Genomic DNA, 17,804 nt, shown 5'->3' with positions numbered 1-17,804 from the left:
CGTAATAGCATCATTTGATGTGGTTTCATTATTTACTTCAATTCCCATCCAATGGGCTGTACACTGCGCCAGGAGGCTCCTCGAGAACGACTTAAGCCTCTCAACCAGAACAGCACTATTGACCGATGACATCTGCACCGCCCTCAACCTATGTTTATCAAGCAGCATCTTCACTTTTGAGGATTCAGTCTACCAACAGGTGCATGTCACTGCTATGGGTGCCCCTGTTAGTTCCATAGTAGCCAGCATCACCATGGAAGATTTGGAGGAGCAGATACTCCTGAACCCACCTGTTCCTATTACAACATGGTACAGATATGTTGACGATATTTTCAGTGTAATCCCACGTGGCTCTGAAACAGCATTACTAGAACACCTCAATTCCCTATCTAATTTCATCCAGTTTACCCTAGAGTTAGAAGTCAACGAGTCACTCCCGTTCCTGGATGTCTTAGTGCAACGCATAGGCCCACATCTAGAGACTTCAGTATACCATAAACCTATGTGGTGCGGACAATTTACAAACTACAGATCCGGCCATGCATTCAGTCATCTCAACAGCACTGCCCAAACTCTATTCTCCAGGGCTTGAAGCCATTCCAGCACTGATGCAATTAGACACAGGGAGATCTCTCGCGTAAAGGCAGACCTAACCAAATGTGACTATCCAACCCACGTGCTAGACATGTGCCTATTACAAGCACAGGAACTCGCAGCCCACCCAAGACCCCCCAAACCAGGACAATACACCAACCGCCTACATTCCATACTATCCAGGCATGTCAAGATGGATCTCAAGAATCCTCAGAGATTACCGCATCAAATGCATACAGTTACCCTGTAGAAACCTATGTTCTCTTATCTCCAGTGTGAAGACCCCTGTCACACCTCTCTTACGCAGCAATGTAATATACTGCATCACCTGCAGAGACTGTGACAGCTGCTACATCGATGAGACATCAAGACGTCTTCAAGATCGCCTTATGGAGCATGAGAGAGCAATCTGCCTTGCTGAGATGGACCAGTCCACAGTCGTGGAGCATTTTTGGGCCACCCACCACTATCTCAATCCCAAATGTGACTGCGAAATAGTAGACCACTCACGACTCTTTCGCCACCGCCTATGGCTAGAGTCACTTGCCATATTGAAGAATCCGAAGGCCATAAATGGCTGCAAAGGCATGAGATTGCACTCCGTCCTAGAGACAACCATTTTAAAACTCGACAAGTGGTGGAGTAAAACAGCACATGTCCATGCAACAACAATAGGAAACCAGTTTGAATGAATAATGCACCTCACTGTACGCATGGCTATATCCGTTGTATTCAAAATTTTGTCAAATTAGTTGATAAAGAGACGCAAATGTCTCGAAAGCTTCTATTGTATTTTATTGTGTTATCTATTAAATACGTTTTACTGGTTTATATCATTATATTCTTTTTAACCATGGACCCCAGTACACCAGGCCCATTTGTTATAAGGAAAAAGGATCTTTTCACAAAACTCTCATTCCACTGGAGGCCTGGGCATATGATGTTACTAGATTTGGTCCTAATTTGATCTACAGATGCGATGTCCATGTTCTGACTTTCTGTCTAAAATCTCAATTTCATCATCAAACTTAAAGTAGTTAATAAATTCCCTTCCAGATTTCTGTTAAAGTGGTTAATAAATTCCCTTCCAGATTTCTATTAAAGTTATTAAAAAATTGCTTTTCAGATTTTCCTGCAATAGCACCAGATAGTGTTTCTTGCTGTTTCAAAATTGGTAGCTTTTTATTCTTAGATATCTTTGTGTATCTTTGCATTTCTCACTTCATCTTATATTCCTCCAGACTGGAAATGCTACAGAATTAATCCTGTCCCCAAAGTTTGCAAAGCTCTAGGAACCAAATGACTTCAGGCCTACTCTATTTGCTTTTCTTACTAAAGCTTTTAAACAAAATTCTCTCGAAACCACTTTATGCAAATTTTTGCTTCTAGACATGGGCAGTATATTGCACAAAAAGAACAGGTGAAATATTACCAGGGTATGTCTGTTGGCAGGGGGGGGATAACTTCTCTATATGATTAAAGTTAATGACTTAGAGCAGTTATCATCTTTTAAGGACACAAAAGGTGATAATATTATACATATTGATTCTAATGATATTAAGAATAGGAGATCTGAGGATTTACTTAACAGGTACAGGGCAATGTTGAGAAAAAAATTGCAAGGTTGGATTAATTTGAAAGTGTATGCAATGAGTATGATGAGTCTTTTCAATCATTCCAGCCCTGGAGAGATTGTGCAAGGCTCATGGAATAGAATTAGCCTGGTCTGTGCTTTTTAGCTGGAGAGACTGTTTTCAAAGGGATGGGATACACTTAAATAGAAGGAGGTGTAAGTATATTGGCTGATGTTATGATTGATGGCAGTATTAGGTGGCAGAAAAAACTACTTGCTTGGCAAAATATACGGACTAATATATTAAAGTAGCCACAAGCAGAGGTGAAAGTGATCTTTGTGTTGCTTCAATTGGGACATGCAAGTCAGGGATTACAAGGCCTGCTGGGTGATGGGGGGTCCTCAAGGGATAAGCAAATACACAGTCTATGTAAGAATAACTAGGTTTCTGATTTCCTAATTAGAAATTTCTAATTTATAATTTTCATAAATAATACTGATGAGAGTATTCAAGCTAAGCTGTCAAAGTTTGCTAGTTAACAATCCAAGCCAGGCCATGTTGCTTCAAAAAGACTTGGATCAGTTGCATATATGGTCTGAAAAATGGCAGCAAAACTTGAATGCTTCAAAATGTAAAATATATATTTGGGAAACATAAATGCTGGAGGCATTTATAAGCTTTGGAAGGGGGGGGGGGTAGTTTGAAGACAAAAAAAAAAAAAAAAAAAAGACTAAAGTATTATGATTCAGTCTAACATGAAATTTTCCATGCAGTATAAACAGGTGGTTAGGAAGGTACATGGTATCCTGTCTATGATTTAGAGGACCTTTGCTAGTAGGAAGAAGGATGCCATTACCCCTCTTTATAAGGCAATGTTTAGACTGTATTTGGAATAGTGTATTCAGATCTGGAGACTTCACCTAAAAAAAGATATAAAAGTTTTGGAGAGGGTTCAGAGAAGGGTGACCAGATTGGTGACAAGTACAGAGTGATGCACATATGAACAATGGTTTAGAAGATCTAAACTGCAAAGTTTGACAACTGGACATCTAAAGAGAGAGCGATCTATTTGAGGTGTATAAGGATTGAATGAAATGAAAGAGGAAAGTCTGTTCTCCCCCGTGGGTGAGACATGAACCACAGGACACAAATATAAAATTTCAAGGAGTAACAGAAGATTGGCTTTATGAAGTTCACCTGTGCAGTGGGTCATTGAATATTGGAATAAGTTGCTTCCCAACAATCAGGTCAACTAAATTAAAAGCAAAATTGGTTGATTGTCTTGTGCAAATTGGAATAGTATGAATATTCTGTTTTGTGTGTATATTTTTTATTATTATTGTTTTGTTTATTTTTTTATTTTTGTCTAATGTAGAAAAAGTTCATTTTGTTGCATCATTCTAGCTTACTAATACTAACTAAGGGCAAATACAGGTGCCACATACTTGCTTATACACTAATACTAACACTAAACCAAATTTGATGAGTTTGATGTATTGGTTAAGTTATCAAATGCAGACATTTTAAGGGTATCAGAAAGACAATCCCATTCAGATGTAACAGATATAGAATTTATATATAGTGAGTTTCTTAACCAAGTTATGAATGTGCTTCTCTACCTGCTCCTTAACCAAGGTAGGAACTTGGTTAAGAAGCACGTAGAATCTAAGGCAGTGGACCCAGTTGTTGTGGCTACAGGTAGTTACAATCCAATCTTGCCAGTGCAAAGTTGAGGATAACATAAGCACTAGGAAAACTAAAATAAAGATAGACATGTTATAGGCCATATCACTGTGATAAATATAGGGAACAGCTATACAGAGAGATACAGTGAGCCAGTAAATCAGAATGTCTTATAATGGGGGATTTTAATTTTCCAGAAATTTACTGGAAATTGTAGACTTTGAATTTATTATATAACTGCTTTCTACACTAGCATATTAGAGAAGCAATAAGAGAAAACAATACTGTTGATCTAATTATCAGCAATGACTCTTATTGCATTAAGAATCTCCAGAGAAAGGAATCACTTGGTAGTAAGGATTAGATATTGAAAAGCAAATGGGTGCATGTTCTTGAATCTCATAGGGCTGGGGGATATATGGAATTTGTAACTTTGCTGCTGCACAGAGGTAATCATAGAAGCTACTAAACAAGATCTTAATCTAATTCGATGTCAGTTGAACTACTACTTGGAGAGAAGAAAAATATATTAGTGGGGAGGGGCACAGAAACTTACGTTAGGTATAGACTAGTTTGCAAGTATATTACTAAGAAGGTTGGACAAGCTAAGGCAGATTATGGAAGTCTTTGGATAAGAATGCAAAGAAAAGTAGCAAAAAATTCTTTGCTCATGCTGAAATTAGAATGGATGGGATGGAATGAGCTACATTTTCCAATAGATATGAATGGCCTAAGTGTTGCTGATCCTATAATGGTTTTTCAAAACTAAGGATTTTGGTGGTGTCTCAGAATTTTAAATGTGTGTGGATTTGCCTGTTGATGCTGTACAGTTTAATTAGTTGCAACTTGGGCAGAGTTGTGGATAATGGACATATTTGTCTCTAAGTTGAACATAAGCCCAAGCCTTAGTGCCAAGTACTGAACAACAGTCTTCAGTGGAATGATCCTCTTGATTGAAAATTGAATGCAATAAAGCATATGAATTTTATTTGATTTCAGCTATGGCGTTGACACATCTTCCTATAGTAAATAAATTACATTAAATCAGTTTAGTTTTTAAATAATAATTTATTAATAAAATTAATGAAAATCAAAGGTGTAAAGTTGCAATCGTGCATTTTGGATATTTGACCATAAGGACTAAATAATTCTAGTGAAAATATATATAATCCTATGCTTGCACATTTCTACTCTTGTTTTTAATGCATTTGTTCTATTTTGACTGTGGATAACCAATTTAGAATCCTAGAATAGTCACTTCAGCCAACTCCAGAAAAACCATCTTCACTCCTATTCCTACTACTGTACCTTGCATTTCAGATGTCTTGGCTATAACTCTGTAGAGAAGAGTACAAGCTGATCTTAAGCTTATGTTTAAAATAATATCTGATTAGCATGATATGATGGATCTTTACAATACAATAATATGATATAATTTTATTTCTTTATTCATCTGCCATGTTTACAAGTTTTGAAATTGCACGATAAAAGAATTTATCACACTGACATTGGCAAATATTGTGCATACTCTGTAGACTATCATTACTGCCAACCTTCATCAAACAGACTGAAGAAGCTTTGACCTGTATGTATGGTATTATTGCTTCTCTTTGTAATCATCCCTATGACATTTCAATGAACTGACTAGCTTTTTGTGTTCTTTTGCCTTTCTCCCAACCTGTAAATAATCAAATATAATTTATTGTTTGTTAATTTTTTTTACGAATTGTACTTTTGTTTTTGTAAATTTATTTGTGTAGTGTACATTTTGTTTTCAATAAGGTAAAATAAAATTATGTTGATGTGCAGCAAAAATGTATATTTATGTATACATTTTGCATACATAAATACTTTTTTTTTTCAAGTTCATGGTGAATGGGGTACATGGAGTGAATGGTCATTATGTTCTTTATCCTGTGGTGGTGGTACCCAAGAAAGAACTCGATTTTGTGATTCCCCTGCTCCTGAACATGGAGGAAGACACTGCATAGGTCCAGAGATTCAGCTAGATTATTGTAACAATGATCCATGTCCCAGTATGTATCTAGAAACATCCATCAATATTGTACACATATTATGAATAGAAATTTTAGATATTAGATATTTTTAAGGATAATCTAGTTAATTTGTGCTTTAGTCTTTCTTGGGGTTTTCACCTCTCCAGGTGAAATTTGTAATCATATATATTTGGAAAAGCTTACTGAAAAGCAAAGTCATGTAGAAACTTATCTTGTAGTGTACTTTTCTTTTACTTTTTTCATCCAAGCAAATTAATAATGTTATAGCAGTTCCCAATATCGAAGAAAACTTTCCTTCAATAGTGGATTCTGTTGTATTTTTATTATAGAATAACAGAACTACTATAGAATAATTTCAATCTGCTTTGGTTGGGTACTCTTTTTAATTTCAGTTGGCAGCATTTTTTTAAAAAAATTATATTATAGAAATACAACTTATTGATAATGGATATACAAATTTTGTATAATAATAAAAAAATTGGGTAAAACATATAAATAGGATGGATAATGGCAGTTTGGTGAAAATAGTAAAGAACTGGAAATCCATTGGCAAATGAAGTAGAGGAAAACCAAGAAGAAGATGGATGGATGAATTATCTGTCTAAACCGAACAAGCAGCATGCTTAATGGGAAAATAAGATAAAAGAAGAGGTATTCTTAGATATAATATTGGTAAAACTTAATGACATTCTTTTTTCACATAAGTCAGAGACAGCAGACTTGCTATTATTAATAATTACCCCTTGAGCCTTGCACAATCTTTCCAAGGCCGAATTGATCAACAAGGCTCTCATTATATACTCCCTCCTATCATGTCTGGGCAGAATTGCAGACACTTTCAAATTCAACCCTAATTCATGGCTTTTTTTCAACAATGACCTGTACTTGTTAAGTAATTCTGCTGGTCTCCTACTCTTAATATCATAAGTGCCAACGTGTACAATTATATCACCTTTTGCGCCCTTAAAAGATGATATCCGCTCTACAACGTCATCAACCTTTGCCCCTGGCAGACATACCCTGGTCACGTTCCAACTATCCTTTTTACAAAGCATGTTCCCCATTTCCCTGACAATAGAGTCACCAACAACTACTAGTTCTTGTTGGATAGTAGGAGAAATACTTGGAGCTGCTGCCAGTGCAATACCAAAAGCAAACATTACCAAACAAAGATATAATGGTTCCCGTGAGCCACCAAATACAGAGGATGCGGAAAGGTCAGGGAATGACCACCGCATATCCCCGGAGCAATATGGCCTTAGTTGCTAATGCTCCTAAAAACCAAAATAACAACAACAACAATATAATGGTTGGTGGACAAGAGATTGCTTTCTTGCTAAAAGAAAGCAAAATAAAGCTTGGAACATTTTTCACCAAAATGCTATAATGGAGAACCTAATCAACTATAAATGTCATAAAGCTGAAGCACGCTGAATTCGAAGAAAAGCAAAACAGGATGCATGAATTCGATTCACTTCCACCATATGCAAAAACACTGACCCTAGAATAATCTGGAGAAAGATCCGTATCCTCATTGGAAAGTATCAGCAAACTTTGGCCCCAATCCTACCTTGGAAAGGAATGGATATATCTTCTCTGACTCATATTGCTGAGGCATTAGCTGAAACATTTGCTACCACTTCATCCGCTGACTCTTATGAAGACTCATTTAGATGAACAAAAACATCTATGAAAATGTATAAAATTAACTTCAATACAAACCAGTCATATCCTTATAATCTTCCATTCATTCACTATAACCAAACTCAATGAAGTTCTCCAGATTTCTCAAAATAGTTCTGCTGGACCAGACGGCATTTATTACATAATGCTTTGCCACCTCAACTCCAACTCAAAATCTATGCTATTAAAATTTTACAACAGAATATTTGAAGAGAATGTTTACCCTGATACATGGCATAAGTCAATAGTGGTACCCATAGTAAAACTTGGAAAGATACTATCTCCCCTAACAGTTATCATCCTATATCTTTGACCAGCTGTTTAGGAAAGATAATAGAAAAGATGATTCACAGGAGACTAGTCTGGATTATTGAAGCTCAAGACGGTATATTACCACACCAATTTGGTTTCCGCCATAACAGGTCTATAACTGATGTCCACATTAAAGTAGAAGCTCATGCTCAAAATGCTTTTGTTAAAAAACAACACATGATAATGATAACTTTTGATATTACCAAAGCATTTGACATCACCTGGATATATGGAATCCTCCAAGACTTAAACAACCTTGGACTGAGAGGTAACCTGCCTTGTTTCATTCAGAATTTTCTCCATCTCAGGACCTTTCAAGTACGATTCCAGAATGAGCTGTCCACAAATCACACACAAGAAGAAGGAATACCTCAAGCATCTATTTTAAGTGCCACACTTTTTGCTTTATGAACCAGTGGCATTACTCAAGACATCCCACCTACGGTGGAAACATATGTATGCAGATGATCTTGCTATTTCCTGTCAATCCTCAAGCATGGGTACCATTGAAAGACAACTACAGTTAGCAATAACTAAAATTGAAACTTGGACAAAATGCAATGGCTATCGATTAACCGAGGGGAAAACTACAGCAATACACTTCTGTAAATTGCGATCGCTTCATCCCGAACCTGTATTAAAACTGAAAGGCACAGAAATACCAATTACAGATTCGATAAGATTTGGGTTTGAATTTAGACACTAAACTAAATTTTCACAAAAATATAACCTACCTGTGAACTACGTGCCCCCAGAAATTAAACATCCTTCATGCAGTATCCTCAGTATCTTGGGATGCTGACAGCAGTCATTACTGAATTTATATCGTGCTCTAATCTGGTCACCATTAGATTATGGGGTTGCTATAGTATATGCCAGGGATGGGCACGCATGAGGTCAATGAGAGCCGCATTCCGGTTTTTCATATATTATAAAGAGCCACACCATAGTTACATAGTATTAAATACACAAATTCAAATTTAATTTAATTTAATTAATATGATTACATATTCTACACGTCTTAAGTGTATACATATATAAGAAAATATAATTAAGAGAAGGAAAATACAAAATAATTATTTCAAAATTTTAATAATAAAAATGCATTAATTAAAAGTATATAACATTTAACGAAGACCTTTGGTCAAATTTTTGAAATTTGGCGTTGTTGTTGTTATTTAGGAGAATTAGCAACTAAGGCCATATTGCTCCGGAGATAGGCTGTGGTTATTCACTGAACTTTCCGCATCCTCAGTATTTGGTGGTGACGGGCTCGAACCCCGGTCTAAACAAGAAGCGTGTACTACGCACTGCTGCTCCTGCCCACCTGGCTATGGAGGCGCCGACATTTGGCGTAAAATTTGTTAAAGCTGTTCGCAAAAATTCAGTGAGATGATGATTGGTCAACTGTGAACGATATTTCGACTTCACGAACTTCATTGTGGAATACAAAGATTCACAGCAATATGTTGTACCAAAAATTGAAATTAGACCGCTGCAGTTTTCTTTAAATGTGGATATTTTGATTCTGGCAAGAGTTTCCAAAATTCAATTATAGAAGTAGATTTGTGCTGCATTTGCAATGCCTGATCCTCTTTCATCTCTAATAACTCCAATTCCCCAGCCACTTTTTCAACAAGTATTATTTCAGAAATTGGAAATCCATCTTCAATAATATCACAAATAAATGGGTTCACAAAATATGCAAATGTGATTTCAAATCTTCAAACCTATGTTTGAAATCTGCTTGCAATTCTTCCAATTTTTCTTTGTATTCGTCTAACTTTTCTTCTTTGATATTAATTATATTTGCTTTTACTCGTGGAAAATGATTAAATATTTTGTTCTTAAGATCGTACACAAAAAGCCGAAGTTTAGCTTCAAAACTAAATACAGTTTGTGACAAATCAATAATAATTTTTTCCTTTCCTTGTAAAGCCAAATTAAGTGTTTGCAAATGTTCTATAATGTCTGTAAGGAACATTAAGTCAGAAAGCCAAGTTTCATTTTCTAATTCTGGGTATTTTTTTTTTTTTTTTTGTAAATGTTATGATGGGATTTAGGAGTTCCACAAAACCCCCAAAACATTGTAAGTTGACAGCCATCTTACAACACACCATAGGGATAAATCATTGGGCAATTCATCTGTTTTGTCATTCACTCGCAACTCTTCTAAAAAGTTCTTAAATTGACAATGTGTTTTGGCATTTTTTCTAACTAAATTCACAATTTGCAAAACAATGTTCCACACAATTCTGTATTTGAAGTACTTCGCTATGAGATGCTCGCGGTGAATTATGCAGTGAAGAGGTAAGAAACGTGGAATTTTAGGATCGTTGTTTAAAAGACCAATGAGACCTTGGTTTTACCCTATCATTGCAGGCGCTCCGTCAGTCGCAACACTTACAAGTTTATCACGAGGCAATTCAAACCTGTTCATCACTTCATCAAGCGCATTTCTAACATCTGTACCACGAGTTGTTTCGATAAGAGCTACTAGGTCTAACATTTACGTCTGCAGATACATAGCAGACAAAAACGGCCAATTGTGGAACGTCCTGAATGTCTGTAGACTCGTCGAGAGCTAAACTAAATGCTGTACAATTTTTCAAATCACACATCAAACTATTTTCAACATTTTTACTAATTGCACCAATACAACGCTCAGTTGTACGGCGTTACATAGGAACCTGTGCGATCAATTTATGCAGTTTTGTATTATCTGGATCCAAAACTTTAACCACTTCTTCCAAGTTTCTTTCAATAAATTCTCCTTCTCCATATGGACGTTTGGCGCGAGCAATATTCCAAGCTATCAAAAAACTAGCTTCGTTTGTTCTGTCATCTTCGTGACTAAAATAAGACAAGAGTCCTTGTTGCTTATGAAGACCAGATTGCAAGGACTTAAGTTTCTCTGTTCGCAATTTTGAATTGAGTGGATATTGAGTTGAAAAGTGGGGATGACTTCCTTCGTAATGTCGACGTAAATTACTTACTTTGTAGTTTGCAATTGTAACTTTACAAATAAGACACAATGACTTTCCATTATTGTCAATAAAAGCAAAATTTTCTACCCATTCTTCTTGAAAGTTTCTATTTTCTTGTTCGTATTTTCGTTTTTTGATATTTTCTGAGGTCATGTTATCAAAAAATTTAAATAAATTTAATTCCAAAGTTTGAAATTGAAACTCTTATGGGAGGTTTGGTCACATTTTCTACCCACTCCCGGTGTAGTGTTGCGCAAGTCCGCTGATGGTGCCAGCAGTGTAAATGAGCGCAGATTTATTTATAATCAAAATAAAAATAGCAAATATCTAGACATTAAAAAAAAATAAACATAACATAAAATCCGTATAACAAAATATTAGTTACTTAGTTAATTTAACAAGATTCATTGAAAAAAGTTCTGAAATAATAATAAAAAAAAAAAAGATTTAAATTTTCAATGGGAGCCGCACTTAACTCAACGAAGAGCCGCATGCGGCTCTGAGAGCCGCATTTGCCCACTGTTGGTATATGCTTTGGCTAAAAAGAGCATCTTATGATCTCTGAACACCATCCAACACAGTGCTCTTCGATCTTCTCTAGGTGCCTTCAGAACCTCGCCAGTTCCTAGCTTGTACGTGGAAGCACATGACCCTCCACTTTATCTTAGAAGACAAAGACTACTCCACCAATATGCTGCCAAAATAAGAAGCTCACCATATCATCCTTGTTGGGTATACCTCAACCAGCCTCTTTGGACAACACTCTATGAATCCAAGCCTAATGAACCCAGGGCTGCTGGGATATGCCTTCAAGAAATAACACAGAAGTGGAAAATTGATCTCAATAAAATTGAAGAAAGTACAAATGTGCCTTTAACTCCATGGGATAGACGTGATATAGACATTGATCTATACTTCACTCACTGGTCAAAAAACACCATTCCATCTTTTAATATCCAAAAGCTACATGCCAACCATACTACAGAACACACTGTGAAACTCATAATCTATACAATTGGCTCTAAGTCACACTCTCATGTAGGTGCAGCAGCAGTATTCCCTTCGCATGTTGTTTCAAAGCTGCCACTTGAGTACAGCATACTTTCTGCAGAATTATATGCCAATCTTAGCCATACAGGGTAAACATCATTCTCATAATCCCATTCTACAAGAAATTGGCTTTCTAATCAAACTTTGTCAAAAAAAACACTCTGAAATAACTCTTTGCTGGATTCCAGGACACTCCATAATAGAAGGCATTGACAAAACAGATAATGCAGAAAAATCAGCTAAAGAACAGCCAAAAAAAGCAATGATTATTCCATACACTTATTTCAGACCAGTTATTATTAGAGCAAGTGAGGATGAATGGGCCCAGATATGGAGAAATCCAACCAATAATAAATTGCAGGAAATAAAATCGAATCCACAAATATGGAACTCAGGCTTCAGGGAAAGTCACAAAGAAGAAGTAATGCTTGCCAGACTAGGAATTGGCCACACACACCTTACGCATTATCATCTACTACCTAATGAAAATCCCTCTCTCTGTTTTCAATATCAAGTTCAAATTACAGTGAAACACATCCTTTTAGTATGCCCTCGATTCAGAAATTCCAGATTCCTTTGCTTCCAGAGTCTGTGCAATAATGATCAGAATCCACTTACCCTTCAACAGACTTTAGATAACTCTGCAAATTTTGATGAACTGTAATTTTATTTGGCAAATCCACTTAGACAAATGAATCTAAAAAAATTGATATACATTAAAAAAAACCTGTAAAGACACATATTGGCCTTTGAGGCCCTTGTGTCTTAAAACTCTTAAACAACAACAACCTCTTTTCGATCTTCTCTGGTGTAAAATCTCTCTAATATATTCTCCCAACTCCACTAATCACTTGAAACTTTGACTTCCTCTCTTTGAAACTTGACTTTCTTCAGTCCAACTTTCCTAACAGTAAAGTAATTTTCCTGTTGGTGATTTCCTTGGTGATTTTAATGTTCACAACTCCAGCTGGCTTCCATTTTCTAATCTCACATACCCAGCTGCTCAAGATGCTGAGGCTTTTGCAATTATTAATAACCTTGCACAGATTGTTCATTTACATACCAGAATACCAGACAATTCTAACCACACAGCCAACATGCTTGGTCTTTTTCTAACAAACATCCCATCTAAGTACACAGTCGAGCTGAGTGGTCCTCTAGGCACCTTAGATCACAACTTGGTGATGGTCTCTTCCAGTGGAGCCTTTCCCTTGTGGCCATTCTCAACCACATGGTGTTTGGCATTACAAGAATGCAAAATGGGATGATCTGCGAGATTTCTTTTCTTCTTTTCCTTAGTTGGATTACTATTTAAAATCTTCAGATTAAAATCTTCTTTAAAATCATTTACTCAGATCATGTCAACGAAATTATTATTGTAGGGATGAAATCCTCTATTCCACACTCCACCTTAAAATTCCGTCCTTGATCTAAACCTTGGTTTATCCATATATGTGCTAAGGCTGTTCAAGATAAGAATGTTGCATATAAAAATTGGCTTGTATCCACATCTCCAGGTTCATTTTCTGCTAACACCAAAGCTCACAACAATTGTAAAGCAGTTATTAATCAGTCCAAATTAGATTTTGAATGGGCTAAGAGTAGAAAACTTGCTTCTTTTCCAAATGGTAGTCGAGCATTCTGGTCCCTTGCTAAAGCTATTGACCACAACTTTTGCCCATCTCTATTCCCACCTCTGTCAAAACCAGATGGTTCTATTGCCACTTCAGCGAAAGATAAAGCTGACCTGCTAGCATCTTACTTTTCTTCCAACTCATGTATTGATGATCTTGGTAAACCACCTCCTACAATTCCAGGCACACTCCATTCAATGCCTCTTGTGGCCTTCCGTAAAAAGGGTGTTAGAAGGATTTTGAACAATCTTGATGCTAAAAGAGCTCCAGGTCCTAATGGTATTTCCACATTTATCCACATGTTGGACAAGATTTTGCAGCTCCGGCGAATGCTGATTTTTTTAAAATATTTAGCCGTTTCATTGACTTAATTGTCACATTAATTTATTTTTTAGAAGTAGCTTTATAGTTCTAGTCATGCTCCTTGGTTTATTTTGCATTTAGATAGCAATTTTGAGAGTTAATACTTAGTGTCCGTAGATTTTACTGCTAGTAACTTGCCACCATTGTTATAGTATATTAGGTTAATACAGAATAATGTAACGTATATTCTGAACTTGATAGTGTAAGGTTTAAGGTAAAGCTAGATAGTGTAATACGTAGCACTGTCTTAGAAATCTGTTAGCATAGTATAGTATTACCAATTAATCAGTAAAATTTATTAATCTTATTAAATTTCATTGTTAATTAAATTGTACTTAAATGGAATCATGACTCAGACCAGAGCAGCAAAGCAACAGGTACAAAGTAGCAGGAGTCCTGTGTCTCGGGGGAGAACCGAAGAGGGCGATTCTCTAATGCATCACAGTCTAAAAACAATGAGCAAAATGTGAAATGTTTGCAGACCTACCTAGAACAGGACATGATCTAGCCAAGGACGGTGTCTTTGTGTGTGCTAGATGTCTAGAGTGTCAAGAAATTAGGTCCCAACTCAGTGTTCTGATGGGCATCTATGAGACCTTGAGGTGTAGGGTAAATGCCCTCAAAGAAATTAATATGAGGGCTCATCAAGCTCTCAGCTGCCCAACCCAATTTCAGAGCTCACTCCTGTGCATCAGGCAACACAGTACCAATCTCCAAGACAGAATGCACTGGTTTTACAGGAGCTAGTTATTTCAGTGACTCTGTTGTCAGGGAGATGGGAAATATATAATGCAAAAAGGATTGGTGGAACAGGACCAGAGTATGTCTGCCAGGGACAAAAGTTTATGATGCTGTAGGGCAGATATCATCTTTTAAGGTCACAAAAGGTGATATTACTGTACACTTGGCACCAATGACCTTAAGAGTATATTTATTATTGTTATTTTTTGGTTTTAGGAGCATTAGCAACTAAGGCCATATTGCTCCGGGGATATGCGGTGGTCATTTCCTGACCTTTCCGCATCCTCCGTATTTGGTGGTAATGGGCTCGAACCCCGGTCTGATCAAGAAGCATGTGCTACGCACTGCTGCTCCTGCCCACCTGGCTACGAAGGCACCCCCTTAAGAGTAAGAGATCTGCAGATTTACTTAACAAGTACAGGTCAATGCTGGAAAAAAAGTCTCGAGTTAGGGTTAAATATGAAAGTGTCTGCAATTCTGCCCAAACACAATAGGAGGGAGTATATGATGAGGGCCTTGTCAATCAATTCGGCCCAGGAGAGATTGTGCAAGACTCATGGGGTAGAATTTTTTTCAGCATGGTCTGTGCTTCCTAATAGGAGATACTGCTTCTACAAGGATGGGATACACTTAAATAGAAAGGATGCAAGAATATTTACTAATGCTATCTAGGCAGTGTTAGGTGGTTCGGAAAACTGCTACCTTGAGGGGTTTCACACACTAAAAGATCAACAGTAGCAGCAAGCAGAGGCGAAAGTGATCTTGCACTGCGATGAGCCAAAACATTAAGAACAGTGGTCATTATGCAAATCGAAGCAATTGCAGGTGAATTACGAGGCGTGCCATGGTATAACTACTTTGGGACATGGTAGAAAAAACACCTGATACTGAGCTCCGTTAGCCAGTGTTACTCTTGTTCTTCAGATGGGAAAAGCAGCATACTTAAGTGAGATTGATGAAGGCCAAATTGTAATGGCTAGAAAACTGGGTCAGAGCATATTCGAAACTGCATGGCTGATGGGGTGCTCATGTGCAGCCATGGTTAGTACCTACAGAAAGTGGTCCAAGGAGGAGGAAGCCACGAACTGCCTGCAAGGTGTTGGATGACCACGGCTCATCAATGCTCAAAGTGAGTGAAGGCTCTCCTGGATGGTACGTGGCAACAGAAGAGTGACTGTGGAGCAACTTGCCGGTAATTGGAATGCTGGTGACAGGAGTAATGTGTCACAACACACAGTACATCGAATCCTACTGAAAATGAGGCTGCATAGCTGCAGGCCACTCTGAGTGCCCATGGTAACCACGGTTCACCGGCAACAGTGCTTACAATGGGCAGGCAAGCGTCGAAACTGGACCATGAGTGATTGGAAGAAGGTCGTCTGGTCCGACGAATCATGTTTCCAGTTGCGCCATGTTGGACTGTCAAGTACTTGTGCGTCGTTTACCTGGGTAAGTGATGACACCTGGCCGATGTTCTGCAGGGATACCCTTGGTCCAGTCATTCATGTGCCAGGGGACTCTGATGTCTACCACCTACCTAATCATCATTGCTGACCAGGTACAATGGTCAGCAATGATGATTAGGTAGGTGGTAGATGATGATTAAGGTAGGTGTGTAGTAAATTTCATTTACTACACTTAGGGTGGTAGTAAATGAAAAAGAACCGGGAGTAATTGTGCAGTCAGATATGAAGGTTTTTGAGCAATGCAGACAGGCTGCCAGGACAGGTCATGGGGTTTTGTCAATGATATATAGGAATTTTGCTTGCAGGGAAAAGGAGGCAATGGTCAGGCCACGCCTTGAGTACTGCATACAGGTCTGGAGGCCTCAGGATGTAGATTTGCTTGAGCATGTACAGAGAAGGGCAATAAGATTGGTGAGGGGAATGAAGGGATCCTCTTATCAAGAGAGGTTTAAGTTCTGCAAATTGCAGTGGCTGGAGACTAGGCACCTGCACGGTGATCTGATTGAGGTGTATAAGGCCTTTAATGGATTGAGCACGCTGAATTCTGATGGATCCTTCCACTTGTTCAGATTACGAACCTAAAGGGGCATAAATTCAAATTAAGAAAAGACAGATATTGAATAGATGTGCGGAAAATTGCCTTTAGCCAGCGGGTGGTTAATTGCTGGAACAAACTTCCCTCTGTCGCTGTGGAAGTTGATAGGTTAAATAAATTTAAGGAGGAACTGGACAGGCATTTGGAGGGAATGGTGTGATTTTTTTTTTTTTTTTTTTTTTCAAACAGTAATCCGACCAAGGAAAAGAAGAAAAGAAATCTTGCAGGTCATTTCATTTTGCATTCTTGTAATGCCAAATAATGAGGTTGGGAATAGCCATGAGGTAAAGGCTCCATTGGAGAATAGACAATCACCAAGTTGTGATCTGAGGTGCCTAAATGACCTCTTACTTCGACCGTGTACTTAGAAGGGTTGTTTGTGAGAAAAAGATCAAGCGTGTTGGCTGTATGGTTAGGATTGTCCGGTATTCTTGTAGATAAATGAACAATCTGTGCAAGGTCATTAGTAATTGCAAAAGCCTCAGCATCTCGACCAGCTTGGTTGGTGTGACTAGAAAACAGAAGCCAGCTGGAGTTGTGAACATTAAAATCACCAAGGAAAATTACCTTACTGTTAGGAAAGTTGGACTGGAGAAAGTCAAGTTGCAAAGAGAGGAAGTCAAAGAGTTCCAAGTGATTAGTGGAGTTTAGAGAATGGTAGAGACAACAGATGAATTTGAGACAATGAGGTAGAGAGATTTTAAGCCGGAGAAGATCGAAAAGAGGAGATTCCAAATTACCAAGTCTCTAACAGTGAATATCGGAACGGACATATGCACGAATACCACATTTGAGGCGAAAGGATTCATAGAGTGAATAATTTGGGCAACTGAAATGAGCAGTAGTTGAATCAACAGATAACTGAGATTCTGTCAGAAAAGGTACATGGGGTTTGGCAGACTGCAAGTGGATTTGGACATCATTAAGATTAGAATTGAGACCACGTATATTTGTGAAATGAATTAGGACGTGTTTAGGAGGTTTAGATCTTTTTGCTGATAAGCTTACTCTATTAGTTTGACAATTCATGGTGTATTCAATAGTACAAAACAGTGGGTGGGACATGCTGTATGAAGTAATCAAATTTTGGATATGGCGTACACA

The 17,804-nt window shown here is 37.6% G+C and overlaps 1 protein-coding gene across 1 annotated transcript in view; it reads left to right on the top strand.

Moving 5' to 3' along the window:
* The window catches only part of LOC150087903 (hemicentin-1-like), a 1,496,027-nt gene that overhangs the window by 1,213,697 nt on the left and 264,526 nt on the right, over positions 1-17,804 (top strand). Inside the window, exon 62 of the mRNA XM_090369959.1 lies at positions 5,717-5,887. Coding sequence (XP_090226085.1) covers positions 5,717-5,887 — 171 coding nt within the window. The remainder of the gene's footprint in view (positions 1-5,716; positions 5,888-17,804) is intronic.

Source organism: Mastigoproctus giganteus, chromosome 3, assembly GCF_048544385.1.
Source record: "Mastigoproctus giganteus isolate SK-2022 chromosome 3, ASM4854438v1, whole genome shotgun sequence".
Lineage (NCBI taxonomy): Eukaryota > Metazoa > Arthropoda > Arachnida > Uropygi > Thelyphonidae > Mastigoproctus > Mastigoproctus giganteus.
This window is presented reverse-complemented; position numbering and strand designations above follow the sequence as displayed.